Below are 25,041 nucleotides of genomic sequence, written 5' to 3'. Positions count from 1 at the left end.
ATACTTATTTTCCCCACTGTATTAATATGAGTGCATACATATGAGTGGCTTACAACACTATTTTAAGTTACAATGAGTTGCGCAAAAATAGGCCAACATTTGACATTTACACACCAGTCTTGACTGCTATGCCACTATATAGGCGTAGCATGGGTGGAACACGGGCAAGATGGAACATTCAAATTCATGAAAAGTTGTTTTGCTTTGGTGTCATAACTTACTCCACAAATGTACTTCAGTCCTTTTACAGATGCGCCTAATTCATTGTGCACCTCTTAGGCTATGTGCCCACGATGCAGAAATGCTCCTTATTTTTTCCTGAGCGTTTCTGCATCTCCCTGGCAGAAACAACGCATGCGGATTGTACATACGTTTTTCCTGCCAGGGACAAGCAGAAGTGAAGCGTTCTTCACATGCATTTCCGCATGCGGGTTGACAAGCGCTTTCCAAGCGATTTTAGCATCACTTGGAAAGTGCTTGTCAACTTGGTCACACTATATGTGAAGGCAAATAGAGTCATGGCATGCATCAGAAGAGGAATAGGGGCATATGATGAGAACATTGTTCTTCCTCTGTATAAAGCGCTGGTAAGGCCGCACTTAGAATATTGTGCACAGTTCTAGGCTCCGGTGCTCAGGAAAGACATATTGGAGCTAGAGAGGGTACAAAGGAGGGCGACTAAGGTAATAAAGGGAATGGAGGGACTAGAATACCCAGAGAGGTTGTCAAAATTAGGCCTATTTACGTTGGAAAAGAGAAGGCTTAGGGGAGACCTCATAAACATGTATAAATACATCAGGGGGCAGTACAGAGATCTCTTCCATGACCTGTTTATACCAAGGATGGTGACAAAGACGAGGGGGCACACTATGCGTCTGGAGGAAAGGAGGTGCCTGTACCAGCATAGAAGGGGATTCTTTACGGTCAGAGCCGTGAGACTCTGGAACTCTCTGGGAGAGGAAGTGGTGATGTCCAACTCACTTAATGAGTTCAAGAGAGGCCTGGACGCCTTTCTTGAGAACAATAAAATTACATCTTATGCTTAGTGATAGTTAATTAATCCAGGGATTTAACCTGACTGCCAGATTGGAGTCGGGAAGTGAATTTTTCCTCAATGATGTAAATTGGCCTATACCGCATGGGTTTTTTTTGCCTTCCCCTGGATCAACGCTGCGGAATAGCTGCAGTGCACAAGAAATAGGCTGAACTGGATGGACGCTTGTCTTTTTTCGGCCTTATAAATTATGTAACTATATAAATCCATGCAAAAGGCATGGATTGGTATAGTGTGACCTAAAGAATGGTAAAAAATAAATCTATACTTACCTTCCGATGCCCCCCGCAGTCTTGCTTCGCTCCGTCCTGGCTTGCCGGCAGCTCGCGTTCACTATACTGAAGGACCTGCCGTCACATGACTATGACGTCAGCGCAGGTCCTTCAGTCCATCGCAATCTGCCGGCATGGGAGGACGAGCGCAGCGGGGGCCGTCAGAAGGTAAATATAACATTTATTTTTTATTTTATTCTTTTTTTCACAGGTTCTATGGTACCCATGTCCGGAGGAGAGTCTCCTGTCCTCCACACCCGGGTACCATCTGCACATTGGAACGCATGGATTCCGCATCTACAGATCCAGTGATGCAGAATCCATGGATTCCAATGCAAGCCAATGGTGGCGAAAACGTAGCGCTTCCGCAAAATAATTGGTAGTGCTGCATTTTTTTCCGCAATGATAATCCGCAGCGGAAATTTCCGCAGCATGTGCACAGCACATGCGGATTATCATTGGGGGACATGGCAGGCCTTCTACCATGCGTTTTTTAAGCGTTTCTGCATCGTTTTTGCCGCTGCGGAAATGCTTAAAAAACGCATCATGGGCACACAGCCTTAATGAATTAGGTGCATTGTACTCCAGCGAGCATGTGCACAATCTTCTTCTAAATCTTAATGCACCATTCTAGCGTTATTTTCTATTTCACTGCTGGAGTGGTGCCACTAATCTAAGTAACCAGAGCCTAGTCTTATACTTAGAAGCTGCCAGCTTCAGCTCTTCCCATTGCTGCTCCGATCCCACACCACCATCTTGAAATCGCAACTTCTGACTGACTGGAAGTCAGAGGTAACTGTCACAAGCTCTTAGTGTAAGTCTGTGAGAACCTCATTCTGGCTCTCATAGACTTACGTTAAGTTGTGACTTCTGGAGCTAACCCTGGAGCAATCTGACATGTCACAAACTGCTGGAGACTGGCTGGGGCAATGCCGATAAAAGATGAGGATGGTCGACTGGTAAGTATGAGACTAAGTGCAGGGAACTTAGATTATAAAAGAAACTTAGCAATAAAAAAACCTCTGGAGTGGTGCTTTTATGAATTGCCCCCTTAGATCTGCTTAGGAGCTGTATTCACAGAATAGTAGGCTATTTTAATTTTAATTTATTTTTTTTAATCACAAATGGACATCACAATTTATGGTAGGCTCACATGTGTATGTTATATGGCTGGGTAAGTGTTTATAGCTGACTGACATTTGTCAGTGTAGACTATTTTCTTAGAGTAGTTAATATGTTACTTCTTTCATATGAAAGGTTACTCCATCTTCGATTAGCTGAGATGCATTTAAATATTACTCTCTTTATTACTCATTGTAAATCCCTCAGCCTGTCTGCTAAGATGTACTGGGAATGGCTTCCGCACTACACCACATACATTTAATCATCTGAAAGGTTACGCTCTTCTGTAGGGGACCTAGAAAGGCTTAGGAGGATCTTCTAGTTTAGCTCAGAGCCAGGACTGGTCGTGAGCAAATGTCAGGTTTACCATCACCGAGTGCAATTTATTTTCTCACCTTTGAAATCACTTGCACTATGAGATCGTCTGTATTGTTTGACTCTGTGGGATGAAAACAAGTCTGTAATTGGAGAATTATGTGCTGCTAGCTTAATCAGTTCTCTAAGAAGTAAGCTGCAGGCTTTTCTGTGGTCCTATTCTCATTTTCAAAGCTGCCAAACCTGCTGTTTACTGCATACTCAATCTCTAATATTTTGCTTTATCGCTGAACACTAATGGATTTTTCTTTTAATATTTGCAGCAAGTGTTTCTGGAAGACAGCAGGTACGATTCATTTCCAATTTACCTACTGTACAATAAAAGGCTTATGTAAAACAAATTATTTTACTTTTAGTGTTAAGCAGATATTGTGGGTGTTCTTATATTTAATTTATCAGTATCCCCTTATAACCAGGAACAGACATGCCACATTCAGCTGCACAAGGACCCATGGAAGTCACAATGCTTGTAACAATCAGGACACTGTTGTGATCCTTCTGTTTTTTCATAAATTTTCCTGTGACGATTAAGGGCATTGGGGTAGGGCACTTCCGGCATCTGTCTTTGCTCTGTAGATGCTTTCATATATGTTAAAAAATATCGATTTGCTTTTTCTAAAAATGTGATCATTCTCAGGATTCAAGCTCACAACCTGTAGCAATGCAGGTAGAATCTTTAGCTGTGATCCACATGCTGTTCTGCTGAGTATAGGAGGATTTTCTAAATAATATGGACATATCTGAGTATTGGGTTAATCACAAGAACTCATCATACAATACAGCGAGCAGTTTTTCTATGGTGATCCATAAAAGGCAGAAAAATTTGCATGACTGTTTGTTTTGTTTCTCTATTAAACCAAGTTGTAAAATTTACATATATGTTTGGCAAAATGCTTAAAAAACATCAGCTCATATTGCAAACAAACAAGATTTTATATAGTGAAGATTGTATTATAATAGAAAAGGGTATGACTGTTACCATTAATGGGGAGATACCAGTGTGAGACAAGTAACTAACACAGAACATGAGAAATTAAATTTGTCTTCTTGCAAACACATGATTTGCTTCTGTCTCAGCTCTGCTGTATTGTAACAATATTGTATCCTGTCTGCCTGTGAGCTGGAGGCTGAAGCTGAGAGGAGCCTGCAGATGTGTCAGGTATAATCACACACAGCTCTGCAGTGAGATCAGGAGAGCAGAGAGTGGTCATTACACATCACACTGGTAACTCCCCCTTCATGTATAATAATCTTTGGAAGCAGAGTTATCTTCGATTTGCTTTTTCTAAAAATGTGATCATTCTCAGGATTCAAGCTCACAACCTGTAGCAATGCAGGTAGAATCTTTAGCTGTGATCCACATGCTGTTCTGCTGAGTATAGGAGGATTTTCTAAATAATATGGACATATCTGAGTATTGGGTTAATCACAAGAACTCATCATACAATACAGCGAGCAGTTTTTCTATGGTGATCCATAAAAGGCAGAAAAATTTGCATGACTGTTTGTTTTGTTTCTCTATTAAACCAAGTTGTAAAATTTACATATATGTTTGGCAAAATGCTTAAAAAACATCAGCTCATATTGCAAACAAACAAGATTTTATATAGTGAAGATTGTATTATAATAGAAAAGGGTATGACTGTTACCATTAATGGGGAGATACCAGTGTGAGACAAGTAACTAACACAGAACATGAGAAATTAAATTTGTCTTCTTGCAAACACATGATTTGCTTCTGTCTCAGCTCTGCTGTATTGTAACAATATTGTATCCTGTCTGCCTGTGAGCTGGAGGCTGAAGCTGAGAGGAGCCTGCAGATGTGTCAGGTATAATCACACACAGCTCTGCAGTGAGATCAGGAGAGCAGAGAGTGGTCATTACACATCACACTGGTAACTCCCCCTTCATGTATAATAATCTTTGGAAGCAGAGTTATCTTCGATTTGCTTTTTCTAAAAATGTGATCATTCTCAGGATTCAAGCTCACAACCTGTAGCAATGCAGGTAGAATCTTTAGCTGTGATCCACATGCTGTTCTGCTGAGTATAGGAGGATTTTCTAAATAATATGGACATATCTGAGTATTGGGTTAATCACAAGAACTCATCATACAATACAGCGAGCAGTTTTTCTATGGTGATCCATAAAAGGCAGAAAAATTTGCATGACTGTTTGTTTTGTTTCTCTATTAAACCAAGTTGTAAAATTTACATATATGTTTGGCAAAATGCTTAAAAAACATCAGCTCATATTGCAAACAAACAAGATTTTATATAGTGAAGATTGTATTATAATAGAAAAGGGTATGACTGTTACCATTAATGGGGAGATACCAGTGTGAGACAAGTAACTAACACAGAACATGAGAAATTAAATTTGTCTTCTTGCAAACACATGATTTGCTTCTGTCTCAGCTCTGCTGTATTGTAACAATATTGTATCCTGTCTGCCTGTGAGCTGGAGGCTGAAGCTGAGAGGAGCCTGCAGATGTGTCAGGTATAATCACACACAGCTCTGCAGTGAGATCAGGAGAGCAGAGAGTGGTCATTACACACATCACACTGGTAACTCCCCCTTCATGTATAATAATCTTTGGAAGCAGAGTTATCTTCCAGGAATTGTCCTCCCCAGAACCTGGAAGAGGTCATTTATATAAAGTGATAAAAGATGATTTCTCAACAAAAAGGCATCTGATATGAGGCATACAGGTATCACTCTCCTCAGCAGTCTGTAACCTGTATGTCCACCTTAATAATTTATACAGGTCAAATGTGATGACAGAGTCCCTTTAAAGGTTTCTGGGATTCACTTTTTTATTGGTGAGAATAGAACAAATACACAGACATGTAATTTCCAACAATCACCAGGGGCTTGCCAGAGTGTTTGCCTACATTCATGAAAGTTATAAAATAAACATTCTGCACATAAATTGAGGCAGGCCTGAAGACATCAACCCCATTCCTTACTTTAAATGAACTAAATGAACAAAAATAAATAAATAATCAAGTTATTTAAACACGTGAATTCCAAAACTATCATTGTGTGTATGCATGTGTTCTGTGTGTATGCTTATTTAATATATGTTTATGTCTAATGTATTAGCATGTGCATAATTTATGTATGTCTAATGTAAATATTATAGTTAGTATGAATCGATTTGCAGGACCCACTCCAGCAGCCAGATCATTAATCTATGGCTGTCTGATGGAACCCCTGTGAACCGTCTCTTACCTGATGGCACCCATGGCACATCTGGCGCAACATCATCCTTGCAACGTGACATTTCAACATGAACGTGTCAAAATATTTTCCTAGTGTTATTGACAGTTAAATACTTAAGTTTCAATAGCATATTGTAGAAGCTATTGAGGTACAGAGGTAGGAATCATATACGAGGTAGGAATCCAATACCCAAGGGCAGCATGGTGGCTCAGTAGTTAGCATTGTTGCTTTGCAGCAATAGGGTCCTGGGTTCAAATCCCACCAAGGACATCTGCAATGAGTTTGTATCTTTTCCCTGTGTTTGTGTAGGTTTCCTCCCACACTCCAAAGACATGCTGATAGGGAATTTAGATTGTGAGCCCCAATGGGGACAGTGCCCATAATGTCTGTAAAGTGCTGAGGAATTAATGATGCTATATAAGTGAGTAAAATAACTAACTAAATACTAACCTGAACAGACATATAAAACTAACCTTTGTTGATATGTTTTAAAAATGAATATATTCAGATTGAAACAACATTGTAAGATCAGACCAGTGCTCCTTGCAATTACTTTCACTTCTAAGTTTCTATAAAAGTGTGTTTATCCTGACACACATCTCATAATATGATGACCGGTCGCCCTTTCTGCTACAGGGCACTGTATCTAAAGCCAGTGTTACTGTGCAACAAAAATCAGCAAAGGAGAAACGACTTTACTCTTAAAGAAGCACTCACATGAAACTTTGTATGCCTTAAACCTGTGTATATGTATATGTAGAGTGGTGTAGGGGCGTTAAGAGACATATTGATAGGCGACGTGCCCAGTCATCAGCGCTGCTGCAATCCTCTTTTTTATTGACGTGGCTGCAACGCCGACTTGCTGGCTCCCATTGTAGTTTAAGCCTGGCCCTGAGGTAGTTTTTACAATGTAAGCCTATGGAGCCTTTTTCTAATGCTCTTTGAACTTACATTGTGAAAAACACTTCTGTCTCACACATAGAACCCAGTGTAAGTCGGGATTGCAGTCATTTGAGTGAGAAAAGGACATGTGCGGTGCTGGAAACCAGGGAAGGCGGTGATCGGTGAACATATATGCACACTTACACTACATTACAACAAAACAAATGTTTAAGGCATAAAAAGTCTTATGGGAGTACTTATGAATGTGGGAATATAGGGGGTTGCTAGTCAGAATATGAGCCCCTTGCTCTCCAAGAGCTTATAATAGATTCCCCTATATACTCCTCTCTAACAATCCACCAGTAATTGTGTGAAATGTATTAGCTTAGTCTCTTACAAGCAATCCAAAAAACGGTAATAACTGCTCTTAAGGTGGCAGCGGGCGCTTTTATCTACCAGTTCCTTTTGCTGAAGCACAAGTTTGAAGTATTGTATGTCTTGTCCACTTCCAATTTTGATATATATTATATTGTTCCTTTCAGGCAATGTGAATGACCCATCAACAAAAAGATCAGTTTGTTGTAAGAAGGGATTCTCTATCAACAGCCAATCACAAATTCTATTCTAGAAGATTTGCCGAGGACTGGAGAACATTCTGTGTGTCCTACTGAAGGCGTATGACACTGAAGACCCAAAGATGAAGATGTGTTTTTTTCATACTGTCTGTCCTTGATATTTCTTCTCTTTCTATGCAAATGTAAATTAAATGATCTGTGGAGTATTTGGTATTTAGACATACATATGTCATTTGTATAAATACATATAAACAATATTTAGACAAGGCAAAGGGAGATTTTTCAATTTCTATGGTGTTTCTTTTTTATATATATATATATATATATATATATATATATATATATAAAAGTGTAAATTGATCCCAGCCTGTAGTGTAATTGATACACTACACATTCCCTTAATATATGCGGCAGCTCAGCTGAATGGTCATATCCATTGTACTGCTTATAAATCGCCAGTGTATCGATTGGCCAACATTTCAGTTGTTTTCTGTTTCATGATAAGATCATTATAACTGGAGGAACGTTTGAGACATCACTGGCAACATGTTTGGCATCTAACATGAAAAGCAAACCTGGCTTATATTCATCAGAATGTTACATTTATCTGACTCCCTCACACATTTAGGTGCAGATGTTCTCCAGGGTTGGATTAAGGTTCAAGGGGCTCATTCTACATCTAATCAAGACCTGTGCAAGTCCTCTTTAATTGCACTGAAACACTTAGGTGCAGATGTTCTCCATGGTTGGACTAAGGTTTATGCGTCACATTCTTCATCTAATCAAGACATGTGGACATGTACAAGTCCTCTTTTAATTGCACTGCAAAAAACTAGGTGCAGATGTTCTCCAGGGTTGGACTAAGGTTAAAGGGGTCCATTCTGCATCTAATCAAGACATGTGCAAGTGCTCTTTAAGTGCACTGCAAACACTTAGGTGCAGATGTTCTCCAGAGATGGACTAAGGTTCAAGGGGCTCATTCTACATCTAATCAAGACCCGTGCAAGTCCTCTTTAATTGCACTGAAACACTTAGGTGCAGATGTTTTCCAGGGATGGACTAAGGTTCAAGGAGTCCATTCTGCATCTAATCAAGACATGTGCAAGTCCTATTTAAGTGCACTGCAAACACTTAGGTGCAGATGTTCTCCAGGGATGGACTAAGGTTCAAGGGGCCCATTCTACATCTAATCAAGACCTGTGCAAGTCGTCTTTTAATTGCACTGAAAACTTTTGATATGTCATCAAAAAAGAATAATAGATTCTTGTGAATCAAACTATAGGCCCTTTGAAGTAGGAGGCTAGAGGAGGCATTGGCATTCTTGTAAGGCACTGCTGCTGTGTTAATCTCTATATTACATTCTACTATCAGTTGAATTTCACTGCACTTTTTCAAATGCCACATATTTTGGCAAAGCCTTTTATACATATGCCACTAAATATTAGTCACTAATGTCTGTGCTTGTTATAACTAAGTGAAATGCAACTTGATGATTATAAATGTTCATCAGCAATGAACTGTAACACACTAAATACTCAGATCTAGTCACTGGAGCTATATTTATTCTAGCAGTAGGCTGTTTTACAATATGGGGGATGTACACATCCAGCTAAATGCAGATTCGTTGCCAACATTATATAAGCTTTAGTCTATAGTTAATTAATTTTGACACTAATCAAACTCTACGGAACAGTTCATGCCAAGTGTAGAAAATTAGCATGTGCTCCGAGCATATTTCATTGCAGAGTCATGAGATGTATTTTCTCATAATAGATACATTTTGAGGAAGGATGTTTGCTTTTACATTTTAATTAATTATGTAATATGCCTAATTAAAATTAGTATAGAAATATTTTCATCTTATGCCCCCCTTCCCCTTTGAGTTGTTTTACTAACTGGCTGGGTACTAAGATATTTTTTTTTCCTGCTCAACAAATGGGGTGCTAAGGTTCACTAGATTTTATTAAGTTAGATATGCCTAGAACACTTGGGGTCCATTCTACTTTTCATTGCATATACCATATATTACTTAGCACAGGGTTCCCCAACTCCAGTCCTCAAGGCCCACCAACAGGTTATGTTTTCAGGATTGCCTTCGTATTGTCCAGGTAATGATTACATCACCTGCACAGGCAATAAACCCATCACCTTGGCAAAACTACGGAAATCCTGAAAACATGACCTGTTGGTGGGCCGTGAGGACTGGAGTTGGGGAACACTGACTTAGCAGCTTATTTTTTCACTATTCTGAATGGTGTGCTGGAGCTTTGACCAGTTGGATGTCCTGCTAAATATTCCTTAGACATTGGTGACATGCATTAGCACTTTAGTTTATGACCATGACATTTGAGAGTTGACAGGGTAGCAGTTACTCTAATAAAACGTTGAGTAGATAAAAGTTCAAATCCTATTTTTATATGAACCGAGTATTTTGATCTTTATTATTACTCACAATAAGTGGTTTATTTTTTCAGTTCTTGGAGAAGGTTGGCATGTTAAGTATTTTTCTAGCAGAGACTTAAAGGATATGGGACACATTTTAAATATTTCCGACCATTTTTCTGCTGCAGAGTCTGTGCAACTCCTTAAAGTATCTAATTGGCATTCTGCTTCTGATATAGATCCATATGCTCAGGTCTGTATCAGTGCTCTCTGCATTACCATTCTTTTCTCTCAGTGGTAGAGGTACCACTGTGAGTCTTTAGGGATGGCAGCTCACACAAGGCGTGCTCTATGAAAGTATATGAAGGTAAGAGAGCATACATGTCAAGGGGTGAGGTTCAATTAACCAAGCTGTATTTCAGTGTACAGAGAAAAGAAAAACCATGGAAGACTTTTCAAGTAGAAGAAAGAAAAATCACACACTCCTTAGCATAATTGTCTGTCAGCACAAGGAAGTAGAGATACCTCATGGACCATAGATGGAGAAAGCTATCCAGGAATGAAGCTGTTCTGATACAACAGAGCTAGTGAAATTAGCAGCAAAAGTTATCATAAAAGAATTGGGAGAAAAATCCCTACAAGTGAAAGATTGAAATTAGATACAACTTGCAAGCTGAATTGTATTCTTTGTAAATGAATGGAGGGAAGGAGCTCACATCCTGAAATTTGGTGAAACATTGTCCATCTATTTTTTATTTTGACCTATAATGCAGTGCCTGCAAAAACAGTATAACATAGTAATTCCATAATCTATTAATATATGAAAACATTCCTCCATTTTTTTATTGAAACAACATTTAGGTGTCAGGTAGAGATGAGGAGATAGATTTGAGGAGGATTTGGGATTCTTTTCGCAAAAAAAAAGTTACGTAACACAACTGAAGCATCAGAGAGCTGGCTAATGTAATTCTGCATTGCCAAATGACCTCCCCATGATGCCCTACAGCTATCACATCTACTGAATTATCATACCTTGTACAGTGGTGGCCAGTACCTGGGTCCAATACAGACCAGTGGTTGCCAGTGGAGCACGGTTTAACAACAGAGTCCATTTCTATTTCCAGAGTCACTGGGTAAGTCTCTTTCTCTCCTGTAGTGTGTAAGCTTCTATGGTCAGCGTTGTCCTCTGTTTCACCTGTAGAGTGTAAGCTCTTATGGTCAGAAAAGTCCTCTCGGTCTCGCTCTCTCTCTTGTAGAGTGCAAGCTCTTTTAATCAGCGGGGCATGGTCAGAAGGGTCTTCTCTCTTCTGTAGAGTATAAGCTCTTATGATTTTTCCTCTCCCCCACATGTATTTCCAAGCAATTACTAGCTTTACAGTATTGAAATTCGTGTGAATATATTTACTGCAAACATTTTTTGGGGGAAATTTCAACAAAGTCGACGACTTCAAGTTTCAATAGATCTGCTCATCTCTAATGCCAAGATAGCTGATCGACACAACCACATACAGATGCAGTTTATCAGACATGCATAAATGCATAAGACATCAGTGCAGGTACTACAGGTTGAAGCATGCTCATTAAAACTCGAAAAGACGCCTAGAATAAGTAAAAAAAATTTTTCTTTTGGCTCACCTGTGATAAATTAGACCACACCCTAAGATCAAAACCTGTGTACATATGGCCACTTGCACCAATTTCAGCTACTACTTGTAAAACTGTGACTTTTTTATCTTTGCAAATCCTCACATTCATTGACAAAGATTAACCTTTACGTTTGTCCAAAGAAATCATTAATATTCTTGTTCCTTATTTTGGGGAAGGAACATCCTATTAGAGCCACTGAAATGAAGGAATGATTTCACTATTGGTTAAAAAAGAATTAGACTGATTAACCAAAAATGCCAAATCCACTTTGCTTTGAAACATGGAGAACTGTATTTTGTGTAAATAGTTTTGGTATAAAAATAACTTGGAGACCTCTTTCTAGGTCAGATTTTAGTTGGCATTGTATGATAAAAAAAAGTTGACTAAAATGAAGGAAAGTCACTATATTTATATGTGTTCCCTGTATGAAGTAGCTTGTCAGCCTGTATCTTTTGCTTCTATGAAGAAAATCCTAATAGTAATAGGGTGGCTTTATGGTCCAGTACCTATGGCCAACAGCCAAAAATTTTCATTAGGTTGAAGCCGATTCCCTACACAAAATTCTGCTTTTACTCTAGCACAATATACCATAGGATCAGAATATTTTTTTAACTGCAAAAGAGGGGTCTATATTTTTTTGGAGAAAAAGATTGGAATGGGGGAGGGTTTAAGCCTTTAAGACATGGTGAACTGTATTTTTCTTGGACAAGATGGCGGTCCATTAGACTTTCTAAGATAGGAAAAAAAGAACAAAAAAGCTACATTACAAAAAGTGAAAGCCATGTTCACCTTTCTACCTCAGCCCCATTAGCCTTTATCACTAGCTCTAGACATAGTTTCCAGATAGCTGCAGTGGTCACATGGATATATTAAGGGAGCAGATTGCAGGGGTAGATATTTCGATGTTTTTCTCTTTTCTTCTGCTCCCTTGTAAACCTTTCATAAATATGATATTGTACACAGCATTTCTGTTTTGCATTTAACTATGACAATACTCCAGATATATATGTATATATATATGGTTCTTTGTTCTTTCACACTTTGTGATAATATTATGTGCTGATATCCACTATACCGCCTGCTGTGGCAACATACTGAAAACCAGTCTGTTGTATACTCAATAAACTGCCTTTTTAACACAAGAGTGATTCAGTCATTTCAAGGGGTGCAGCATGAAACTCACACAATCTTGCAGAAATGCGCTGTAGGTTTTGTTTTGGAATGCGGTCAAATGTTTGGAAAAGGGTAAGACGTCCTACCTCAATATGCCTCAAATCCCTGAGCACACAGATAAAATGTGTTATTTCATTCATAATACATCAAACTCCATAGCGCTTTGGTTGTGCAAGAACCTGCAAAAATATAATCATTTTGAAGAATGTTTTCTCCATTGAATTCTGGTCTCTGGTTACTTGGTTTGGGAGAAAAATATATTAAGGAAATGTTTCTATTAAATTTGAACATGTTTTTTTTTTTACTTCAATTCCCCTTGAACAATGTCAACAAAGGCTATTATCCTTCTTCACCTTCATCTGAAATCTCAAAGGTAAATAATCCAGTAATAGCAGTTTACGAATACATCCTCCATATACATTTTTAATACTTTTTTAGTAACCTATGTATGTAGCAAAGGCTTAAAATAAGTTGCTAATAATTTATTTTCCTGTTATTGTACAGAAAATTAGAGATGTAAAACTGCTGCATAAAATACAAAATTTACTGTTAAAGGGGATCTATTGTCAGAAAATAGTTTAAAATTATGTATGTACATTGTGGTAGATTGGCTCACTCGGCTGCTCACAGAGGTAGACACAGGAACATTTCTCGTTTGAATCTTCTGCTGGTTTATTAAAAAGGTTCAGCATAAATCAGTGCAAAGTTCAGCAAAATAAACATGGCCGTTCTGGCATAAAGAGAAAACAAAAGATAACATATAGCACAGTCTATGTGGCTGCGGGGATTCGCCCGCTCAGGGAAATCAATGGGATTCAGCAAGTAGCTTATACTATAAACACAGCTCTGATCTTGAGATGGTTCTACTCCTTCACTGGAGTCCAGCTGTGTTTAATTAAACTGATAGGACTTGATTTTGAAAGTCACACACCTGTCTATATAAGACCTCACAGCTCACAGTGCATGTCAGACCAAATGAGAATCATGAGCTCAAATGAACTGCCCAAGGAGCTCAGAGACAGAATTGTGGCAAGGCACACATCTAGCCCAGGTTACAAAAGAATTTCTGCATTACTCAAGGTTCCTAAGAGCACAGTGGCCTCCATAATCCTTAAATGGAAGAAGTTTGGGATCACCAGAAGTCTTCCTAGACCTGGCCGCCCAGCCAAACTGAGCAATCGTGGGAGAAGAGCCTTGGTGACAGAGGTAAAGAAGAACCCCAAGATCACTGTTGCTGAGCTCCAGAGATGCAGTAGGGAGATGGGAGAAAGTTCCACAAAGTCAACTATCACTGCAGCCCTCCACCAGTCGGGCCTTTATGGCAGAGTGGGCCGACGTAAGCCTCTCCTCAGTGCAAGACATATGGAAGCCTACATAAAGTTTGCTCAAAAACACATGAAGGACTCCCAGACTATGAGAAATAAGATTCTCTGGTCTGATGAGATGAAGATAGAACTTTTTGGTGATAATTCTAAGCAGTATGTGTGGAGAAAACCAGGCACTGCTCATCCCCTGCCCAATACAATCCCAACAGTGAAATACGGTGGTGGCAGCATCATGCTATGGGGGTGTTTTTCAGCTGCAGGGACAGGACGACTGGTTGAAATTGAAGGAAACATGAATGCGGCCAAGTACAGGGATATCCTGGATGAAAAACCTCTTCCAGAGTGCTCTGGACCTCAGACTTGGCCGAAGGTTCACCTTGCAACAAGACAATGACACTAAGCACACAGCTAAAATAACAAAGGAGTGGCTTCAGAACAACTATGTGACCATTCTTGTCTGGCCCAGCCAGAGCTCTGACCTAAACCCAATTGAGCATCTTTGGAGAGACCTGAAAATGGCTGTCCACCAATGTTCACCATCCAACCTGATGGAACTAGAGAGGATCTGCAAGGAAGAATGGCAGAGGATCCCCAAATCCAGGTGTGAAAAACTTGTATCATTCCCAAGAAGACTCATGGCTGTACTAGCGCAAAAGGGTTCTTCTACTCAATACTGAGCAAAGGGTCTGAATACTTATGACTAGTGTTGAGCATTCCGATACTGAAATATCGGGTATCGGCCGATATTCACGGTATCGGAATTCCGATACTTAATTCCGATACTTTTGCAATATCGTATACCGGAATCGGAAGCTCCCATAATGCAATGAGCCACTTTCATTTTATTCAGCCAATGAGGATCCTAAGAAGTGTGGGCACATCCTGTTAGGCATGTAGGCATCTTAACTAATGGCATGGCTGTGATTGGCTGCTGAAATGATGTCATGATGCACTATAAAAGCCGCCGCCGCCATTTTGAGCTCACTCTGCTGTGAATTCAGTTAGGGATAGTGTGTCACCCTGGTCTGGATGCCACAAGTGTAATTAAAGCTGTGTCTGAGAGCAAGGGGGAGGTTCTCTAGTCAGGGGAACATTAGCATGCAATGCCTCCTGTCTCAGGCCAGTAGGGGGAGCTGGCTGCCCCTATAAAAGCTGGTGCTGGGGGCGGGGTTAGAGAGAACTTGATGGCCTGTCTCAGCACTGAGACTTGTCCCAGAGCAGAGCAGGGACAGACAGTTGCACTGCACCTAAGAGGAAGTGTGGCAGGAGGAGAGCCACAAGCCAGAGACAAGAGGCGAAGAAAGCCTGTCTTGGCAGATAAAAGACTGACTTTACCAGACTTTGGTGTCTGAGGCTGGGAGGATTCTACATCCCCCAGCAGATAACCAGTTTGCAAGGGACTGTATATTCCTTGGCCTAAGAAGCCTGGAGGCCCTGCCACAACCGAAGGGACCAGTAAAGCCGTACAAGGCTGGGAGCAGAAAGGAACCCACGTCGCAGGCCATACAGGCGAGAATACATGGAAAGCTCGGAAACGTGGGCTGTTACCCTATAAGGAGGAGATAGCCAGAAGGAGCGCAGAAAGCACGGTAGGCCTACACCCTCACCCTGACCAGGGCCAATTTCCCCGTTGCTCTCAGACATCCAGGTCCCCTCCTAGCTGGGACTGTTTATGGGTCAGTTTACCTGTTTCAGTAAAGACCCTGGACTGCAACCTATTGTCTGTGTGCTCCTTCGCGCCTCCAGCACTACCAGTACTGGGACTCTCACCACCATCACTCCCACCATCCACTACACTGCCCTGGGGCCGCACTCTTCCCATGGGGAGTCACACCATCCCAGCTGCACACCTCATCAGCCCCAGCGGTCTGCCTTGCAGCGGCGGTACCTAATGACCGCAAATCCACGGGTGGCGTAGTCGGACATTATCAATAGCACATAACGGACTACCACTGGCCTGACCACCCTGAGCCACGGAACCGGGTTGCCACTACTACTCCCACCGTTTCCCTAATTGCCCGGATCCGAGTGCCCCACGGCCCAGGGGGCGAGTCAGCTTTGGCGTAGTGGGCAGGATTTCGTGCCCGCAACCAACGGGTACTGCGTGCCTGAAAAAGACTTTTGTAACTTACCTGTGGCGAAGTTTCCCGCCGTCCGGAGTCGTTTCCCGCCATCCGGAGCCGATTCCCGCCATCAGACGCCATCTTGGACCGTTTCCCGCCGTCTTCTGCCATCTTCCCGCCATCCGCAGCTGCTTCCCGCCATCGGACGCCATCTTCAGGACGCCGCGCGGGAAAAAGAACCGCGTGAGATCCGAAGCTCCGAACCACGCACCGACGCTGCGCAAGGTCCTGGAAGGGAGAGAGAGCGACGCTGACGTCATCAGGACGCGATGCCAGGTCCTCGTCCATAGCAGCAGCAGCGGAGCCGCGGCCTACAGAAGAGGATCGTAGGAAGGTAGACCACGCTTAACTAGGGGGGAGGAAGATGTCGGACACAGAGGTGCCCACTACCACCAGCGCAGCTGCAGCAGCGGTGATGCCCTTTTCCCTTCCCTACATCCCTGGAGCGGCTTGGCTGCCCAAATACTCAGGGGAGCCCCATGCCCTAACTGACTTCAAGGAAAGGCTATACAGTTTGTTCCACGTTTACCCCCTGACAGAGGAACAGAAGGTCAGCATATTAACAGGGCAGTTAACTGGCGCAGCCCAAAGGGAGGTAAAATCATGGCCCACTGAGGAGAAAAGAACCGTGAAGGGTATTCTGGCCCGGCTGCGGGGTACCTTTGACACACGTACCTCCGCTGAGATTAAAATGAGGTTCTATGGATGTAAGCAGCGGGCACAGGACAGCATCAGAGACTATGCCCTAAATCTGCAGGAAGCCTTGAGGGCTATTCAACAAACTGACCCGGGCAGTGTGCAGGAAACGGATAAGCTGCTAACAGAAAAATTCATAGAAGGTCTGCTGTCCAGCGCCCACAGGGCCCAGCTGCGCCTCATGTTCTTTCAGAACCCCGACCTGACCTTTGCCCAATTTAAGGACAGGGCCTTAAGGGTGCTCCGTGAATCTGCAACCAGTGGCGCTATAAACCCCCGGCGCCCTGCTCTCACCTACCACCAGGAGGCAGCGCCCTCCTCTATGGATCCCGTGGGGGCTGATGCACAGGCCCTGAACCAAGCCCCGTCGAAAGACCTGCACCACCAAGTCCAGGAGCTGACCAGGAGCGTCGTGGCTTTGACCAGGACCGTCCAGGCGTTGCAAGTGGACCCGTCAAGACCCATCGAGCTGGCTTCAAGTCCAGAGGATGTCCCGTGGCGTCGACAGAGGAGGATCCCGTCGTTCCGAGGGAGGCCCACAGACCGCTACGCAGAGGATGGACAGCCCATTTGTCGTCGATGCAACCAGCCAGGACACATTTCCAGGTACTGTAATTTAAACGGGTCCAACCTGGGGCAGAGGGCCAACCCCCAGGCATAAGATCACCAGGCCCTTATAATTGGCGTGATAAGTACGTTGGGGGGCGCCCGGTTTTACCCGTGGTGCTGGACGGTATCCCCATGAGCGCCTTGCTGGATACTGGGTCGCAAGTAACCACTATCCCTTATGTACTTTTTAAGCAGTATTGGACTGATGCTGATATCACACGGTATCCAGACAGTAACTTGAGCATCATCGCCAGTAATGGCTTACCCGTGCCGCAGATGGGGTTCAAGGAGATGACCATTAAGATTGGTAAAGTTGAACTACCGGCACAGGGAGTGATTATTGTGGACATTGACCGTCGTGAAAGTCACCCTAAAATAACTGTGGGTACTAACGTAATTGAAAATTGTCTTTCAGAGGTAATTGTAATTCTACAACAGGTGGCGGTGAATGCTAGTTCCAGCCAACAGAGAGTCCTCAACAAGGAGATAAAAGCCCTGATGAGACGGCAGCAGGTAGAACTGTCTGGTGGTGAGATCGGTAGCGTAAGACTGAGTGACCCATTCCCCATTTCCATGCCTCCCAAAAGTGAAATGATGATCTGGTGTCGGACTGCAATCGGGTTGAGAGGTAGAGACTACCAAGCCATGGTAGAACCCGTGTACTCAGACAGCAGGCCCACCATTTTGACAGCCCGGGGGGTGGTTGATGTCCGTCATGGGAGGGTGCCCGTCCGCATCCTTAACATTGGGGAGAGGGAAGTACACTTACCCAGGTACGCTACACTCGCCAAACTGTTTGTGGTCGAACACAAAGCTATCAGGGCCGTGGAACCCTTGCCTCCATCTCCACAGTTGGAGGATAATGGCTCCCAGAAACAAAAGGAGGACTGGTGCCAGAAACTTCATGTGGGTGCTGACTCCACTCCCCTGCACCAAAAACAAGGAGTCTACCGGGTGGTACAGGAGTACGAGAGAGTCTTTAGTAAGCACCCGCTAGACTTCGGCAGAGTAAAGGGGATAGAACACCACATCCCCACCGGGAGCCACCCACCAATAAAAGAGAGGCACAGACCTGTACCCCCTGCACATTATCAGAACGCAAAGGGCATGCTAAGAGAGATGAAAGAAGCTGGGGTTATTAGAGACAGCTGTAGCCCCTGGGCAGCCCCCTTGGTTCTGGTCAAAAAGAAAGACGGCACCATGAGAATGTGCGTGGACTATAGACAAATCAACCGTATCACCCACAAAGACACATATCCGCTGCCTAGAATAGAGGAGTCTTTAGCCGCACTAAAATCAGCTAACTTCTTTTCTACTTTGGACCTTACTAGCGGGTACTGGCAGGTTCATGGGAAGAGGCTGACAAGGAGAAGACCGCCTTCACCACCCCGATGGGACTGAGTGAGTTCAACTGTATGCCCTTCGGGCTCTGCAACGCACCAGGGACCTTCCAGAGGCTGATGGAATGCTGTCTAGGGCACCGAAACTTCGAGACGGTCCTCCTTTACCTGGACGACGTGATCGTCTATTCGAAGACCTACGAGGACCATCTGAAGCACCTGGCCGAGGTGTTCGAAGCCCTGGCAGGCTATGGCCTGAAGGTGAAACCATCGAAGTGTCACCTGTTGAAACCAAAGGTCCAGTACCTAGGGCACGTGGTAAGCGCGGAAGGAGTGGCCCCCGACCCTGACAAGGTCACGGCAATCAAGAGCTGGCCAAGCCCCTCGAACATCAAAGAGGTGAGACAGTTTCTCGGGTTGGTAGGCTACTACCGAAGGTTCATCCCCGGGTTCACTAAGATGGCAGCTCCTATGCAGGACCTCCTGATCGGACAGTCTAAGTCCCGAAGTCAAAAGCCACCCTTCAAGTGGGATAAACCGGAAGAGGAGTCCTTCCGCCAGCTAAAGATGGCCCTCATGGGGGATGAGATCCTGGCCTACCCTGATTACGGCCAGCCTTTCATTCTCCACACAGACGCCAGTAATGTGGGACTGGGAGCCGTACTGTCCCAAAACCAACACGGCAGAGAACGGGTGATCGCATACGCCAGTCGGAAGCTAAGGCCCACCGAGAGGAACCCGGAGAATTACAGCTCCTTCAAGCTAGAATTCTTGGCGGTGGTGTGGGCCGTGACGGAACGCTTCAAGCATTACCTGGCCTCCACAAAGTTCACCGTGTACACGGACAACAACCCGTTGACACACCTGGACAATGCAAGACTGGGTGCCCTGGAATAGCGGTGGATGGCCCGTCTCTCCAACTATGACTTCGTGATCAAGTACCGGGCAGGCAAAACCAATGCCAACGCGGACGCCCTATCAAGAATGCCTCACTTACCTGAGGGTGACGAAGACCCAGAAGAGCTGGAGGAGGTATAACTCCCCGCGTTTCACCGGTATGGAGCCGCTCAACACTCTCACCGCGTGAAGGAGGAGGATCTAACAACTGTGATGATCAATCCCCTACCTCACCACAGCTGGGCCGAGACCCAAGATAGTGACCCTGCAGTCCGCCTGGTGAAAGATCTGCTGACCCGGGAAGACGCCCGCCTAGATCCAGATGCCCCAGAGGAAGCCAAGCAGCTATGGAAGGAGAAGAGCAAGCTGTTCCTCTACGAAGGCAAGTTGTGCAGAAGGATTGTTAACCACCAGACGCACGAGCTGACCTGGCAAGTCGTGGTCCCAAGGCGGGATGCAGCTATGGTCCTGGGGGCTTATCATGACAGAGCGGGGCACTTCGGTTGGAAGAAACTGGAGTTCCTGCTAAGAGGACGGTTCTTTTGGGTCGGCATGAGAGGAGCTGTGGAGAAGTGGTGCAGAGACTGTGGCCCTTGTCACCTAAGGAGGAAGGACCGTGCCAGCCAGCAGACACCCTTGAGGCCCATCGTCACCACGCAGCCTCTTGAGCTGGTAGCTCTGGACCATGTCAAATTGGCTCCCAGCCGGTCAGGATACATCTATGCCCTGACAATCGTGGACCACTATTCCCGTTTTCTAGTGGTGGTCCCGGTAAAGGACTTGACAGCCCAAACAGCGGCCAGAGCCTTCCAGCAATACTTCTGCCGTCCACACGGGTATCCGGAACAGGTCCTGACAGACCAGGGTCCAGCGTTCGAGGCTGAAATCTTTCAGGAGTTCTGCAACCTCTATGGCTGTAAGAAGATTCGGACAACGCCTTACCACCCCCAAACCAACGGGATGTGTGAGAAGATGAACAATATAGTCATTGATCTCCTGAAGACGTTGCCCCTGGAGGAACGCAGCCTGTGGCCAGAAAAACTGCCGGACCTGATAGACCTATACAACAATATCCCCGTGAATGCTACAAACTGCACCCCGGCTTACCTGATGCGAGCTAGACCAGGTAAGCTGCCCGTAGACCTGGAGATGGGAGTCCTAATACCTGAGGACACATCCCCGGATGCGGACTGGGATACGGAAAGGCAACTGCAGTACAAGAAGGTACAGGAGAGTGTGGAGAAGAGCCTGGCCCAGGTGAGAGAGAGGCAAGAAAAACTCTTCAATCAACACGCCCCTGCTGGTCCCCTAGAACCTGGTGAGCAAGTCCTAAAGCGGAAGAGAGGGCTTCATAAGTTGGACGACCAGTGGGAAAGGGTACCCTACACCGTACTGCAGTCTGACCACGACAACCCAAAGGTGTGCGTAATCATCAAGGACGGAGGAGAAACCACTAGCACCGTCTCCAGAGACCACCTCAAAAGATGCCCCGAGCAACTCCGTAGTGCAGAAGAGGATCAGAGTGACCTTGAAACCGCAGAGGACAAGGAAGAAATGATCAGCACCGTTCTCGGAGAGTTCCCTCAGTCCTGGACTCGCATAAATGATGCCATAGTGGTACCCGTCCTGCATTTCCTGCAACCGGCACAGCAACAACCAACACCAGAGCCGGAAGGTGAAGAGGAGCAAGCGGTTCCAGAGGCAGAAGAGCCTGTACCAGCAGCCCAGGAGAGTCAACCCTCTGCTGACAGTGAGCCTGCCATGCCTGCGGTAAGCCAAAGGACCCGCAGACAGCTGTCTGCCCTACCTGTACACCCAGCTGGTAGCTGTACCCCTAACGCAAGTGGGGAAAGCCAGGTTGGTCCACCACCAGACAGTGGGCTACGTAGGTCAACCAGGAGCACAAAGGGGCAGATACCCGCTCGCTGGAGAATATAGAGTGTACTAAGATTGTAAATAACCCTGTTGCCAAATGTTGAATTGTTTGCAAAGTTACATGCATGTTTGGTAATTCCGTGTTTCAGTTTCTTGCAGCTACCGTAAGGACTCAAAGGTTATGGACTTTTTATAACCGGGACCTTGTATGGACTGCGTTCGGAGCCTAACCAAGGAATGAACTAAGACTGTAAAGGACTTGGGGTAGGACAGACCCCCACCTGGTTAAGGCTCCCCGTTGTATTGGACACCCGGTCACAGACCACGCTGTGACCTTAGGAACTCAATCTGTGCGTTGTCTGTCTGTTAATGTTTTATGGTTATGCATATTGTCTTTGTTTATTGTTTAGTCCCGGAGTACTAAATTTCACTAGGGGGGAATGTGTCACCCTGGTCTGGATGCCACAAGTGTAATTAAAGCTGTGTCTGAGAGCAAGGGGGAGGTTCTCTAGTCAGGGGAACATTAGCATGCAATGCCTCCTGTCTCAGGCCAGTAGGGGGAGCTGGCTACCCCTATAAAAGCTGGTGCTGGGGGCAGGGTTAGAGAGAACTTGATGGCCTGTCTCAGCACTGAGACTTGTCCCAGAGCAGAGCAGGGACAGACAGTTGCACTGCACCTAAGAGGAAGTGTGGCAGGAGGAGAGCCACAAGCCAGAGACAAGAGGCGAAGAAAGCCTGTCTTGGCAGATAAAAGACTGACTTTACCAGACTTTGGTGTCTGAGGCTGGGAGGATTCTACATCCCCCAGCAGATAACCAGTTCGCAAGGGACTGTATATTCCTTGGCCTAAGAAGCCTGGAGGCCCTGCCACAACCGAAGGGACCAGTAAAGCCGTACAAGGCTGGGAGCAGAAAGGAACCCACGTCGCAGGCCAGGCCATACAGGCGAGAATACACGGAAAGCTCGGAAACGTGGGCTGTTACCCTATAAGGAGGAGATAGCCAGAAGGAGCGCAGAAAGCACGGTAGGCCTACACCCTCACCCTGACCAGGGCCAATTTCCCCGTTGCTCTCAGACATCCAGGTCCCCTCCTAGCCGGGACTGTTTATGGGTCAGTTTACCTGTTTCAGTAAAGACCCTGGACTGCAACCTATTGTCTGTGTGCTCCTTCGCGCCTCCAGCACTACCGGTACTGGGACTCTCACCACCATCACTCCCACCATCCACTACACTGCCCTGGGGCCGCACTCTTCCCGTCGGGAGTCACACCATCCCAGCTGCACACCTCATCAGCCCCAGCGGTCTGCCTTGCAGCGGCGGTACCTAATGACCGCAAATCCACGGGTGGCGTAGTCGGACATTATCAATAGCACATAACGGACTACCACTGGCCTGACCACCCTGAGCCACGGAACCGGGTTGGCACTACTACTCCCACCGTTTCCCTAATTGCCCGGATCCGAGTGCCCACGGCCCAGGGGGCGGGTCAATAGGATGCTGTTGTTCTGAGGGACAGTTTTAGCTACCTATTTGGTCTATTCTGCTTTACCCAAGCTACTTTATAAATCGCTGTGCCTTGCAGCGCTAATGCACAGTTCTCTGTGCTGTTCACCGCTGTCTGCAAGGTCTGTGTGTGTGAGTGCTGCTCACCCTGTAGTGTGTGCTTCAGCCACGTCTGGTTGTAGTGCACTCAGTGTGTGTCACTGCCTCATACATTGTCCTTTTTGGCCAATTCATAATTTTTCCTGATATCTCCTATTAGTGTGGTGGTTCCATCCGTATTCAGGTAGATTGGTTCCAAACACACTATATAGGAGTAGATAGAGAAATTTTTTTGGTCTTGCAGCGCTAGTGCACAGTGCTCTGCATCTGTACTGTTCACCGCTGTCTGCAAGGTCTGTGTGTGTAAGTGCAGCTCACTCTGCAGTGTGTGCTTCAGCCACGTCTGGTTGTAGTGCACTCAGTGTGTGTCACTGCCTCATACATTGTCCTTTTTTGCCAATTCATAATTTTTCCTGATATCTCCTATTAGTGTGGTGGTTCCATCCGTATTCAGGTAGATTGGTTCCAAACACACTATATAGGAGTAGATAGAGAATTTTTTTTTGTCTTGCAGCGCTAGTGCACAGTGCTCTGCATCTGCACTGTTCACCGCTGTCTGCAAGGTCTGTGTGTGTAAGTGCAGCTCACGCTGTAGTGTGTGCTTCAGCCACGTCTGGTTGTAGTGCGCTCAGTGTGTGTCACTGCCTCATACATTGTCCTTTTTTGCCAATTCATAATTTTTCCTGATTTCTCCTATTAGTGTGGTGGTTCCATCCGTATTCAGCTAAATTGGTTCCAAACACACTATATAGGAGTAGTTAGAGGAGCCTTTCTGCAGCATTGTGCCCTGCAGCCCCAGCCAGATTAGTATTAGCCTATTTTTTGTAGCCTCATCTATTGCATTGTAGGTTACCTTCCTACATTGTAATAGCTACAAAAAGTTTGTGATACTATCGGTATTTCATCTTTGGACACTTGGACACATCCAGTGTCTTTTTGTGACAAAAAAAAACCTAAATAAAGTTCACCAAACACTCCACTTTACAGTTGTGTAGGCCACATTAGCTCATATTAAAGTCTAGTCCACACTTTATAAAATTAGTGTTTCTTATACCTGTTAGCAGCTGTTCAGGAATAAGCACACTAAGCCCTTAGTACTTTTCTGCCTATCTTTATCAATCTACCAAGATGAAGAAGGCAGGGAGTAAGGCATGTGGTCGTGGTCGTGGGCGTGGGCGTGGAGTTTCTGCAGGGAGAGGACGTGAGGATTCTGTGCCTGCAGGGAGAGGATGTGGGGATTCTGTGCCTGCGGCGGGCACCAGTGACTCAGCATCCCCCAGTTTTACCAGGGAACAGTCCTTTATGTGCAGCTTTGTAGGAGCTAGCCGTACCCCACTGCTGCGGGAGGACCAAATTGAAGCCGTTGTCGGATGGATGGCAGCTAACACATCGACTTCAATTAGTTCCAGATCCTCTCAGGTCCTGAGCACTGAAGAGCACCCATCTGTCTCTTCAACACCTGCCAAATTGCCCAGGCAGTCAAAGAACCCTGGACAGAAGCCATCTCTACTTCTGTTCTCTGAATCTCTTGGCTTGGAAAGAGGGGGCCAGCCAAGCAGAATTAGAGAATTTGAAGAAGAGGTAGTATGCAGTGATGCGCAACCGTTTTGTCTCTCTGAATCTGAAGAGGCGGGTGGGCCAGTGCTTATGGTCAGCAGCACAATTCAGTACGCATCTGATGATGAGACTCAGGTGCCACTTTCTGGTGCATACTGTGCTATCGAGACTACCCAGGAGAAGCATTTGTTTAAAGAGGGTGGTGTAGATGATGAGGTCCTTGACCCATCATGGCGTGAGGGACAGGAAGGTGGTGGGAGCAGCTCTGAGGAAGAGATTCCCCGAACAGCCCAAAAAGGAGGGAGAGGGA

At 44.9% G+C, this 25,041-nt stretch overlaps 1 protein-coding gene across 6 annotated transcripts in view; it reads left to right on the top strand.

Moving 5' to 3' along the window:
- UTRN (utrophin) overlaps positions 1-12,676 on the top strand; it is a 768,906-nt gene extending 756,230 nt beyond the window's left edge. For all 6 annotated transcript variants that reach the window (XM_073672652.1, XM_073672651.1, XM_073672650.1 and 3 more), the window contains 2 exons: positions 3,087-3,109; positions 7,473-12,676. In XM_073672652.1, the coding sequence (XP_073528753.1) occupies positions 3,087-3,109; positions 7,473-7,481 (32 nt within the window). In that variant the 3' untranslated portion in view covers positions 7,482-12,676. The remainder of the gene's footprint in view (positions 1-3,086; positions 3,110-7,472) is intronic.
- The last annotated feature ends 12,365 nt before the right edge of the window (positions 12,677-25,041 follow it).

This window comes from Phyllobates terribilis, unplaced genomic scaffold (genome assembly GCF_046119375.1).
Source record: "Phyllobates terribilis strain yellow unplaced genomic scaffold, ASM4611937v1 Scaffold_3__8_contigs__length_932513732, whole genome shotgun sequence".
NCBI lineage: Eukaryota > Metazoa > Chordata > Amphibia > Anura > Dendrobatidae > Phyllobates > Phyllobates terribilis.
This window is presented reverse-complemented; position numbering and strand designations above follow the sequence as displayed.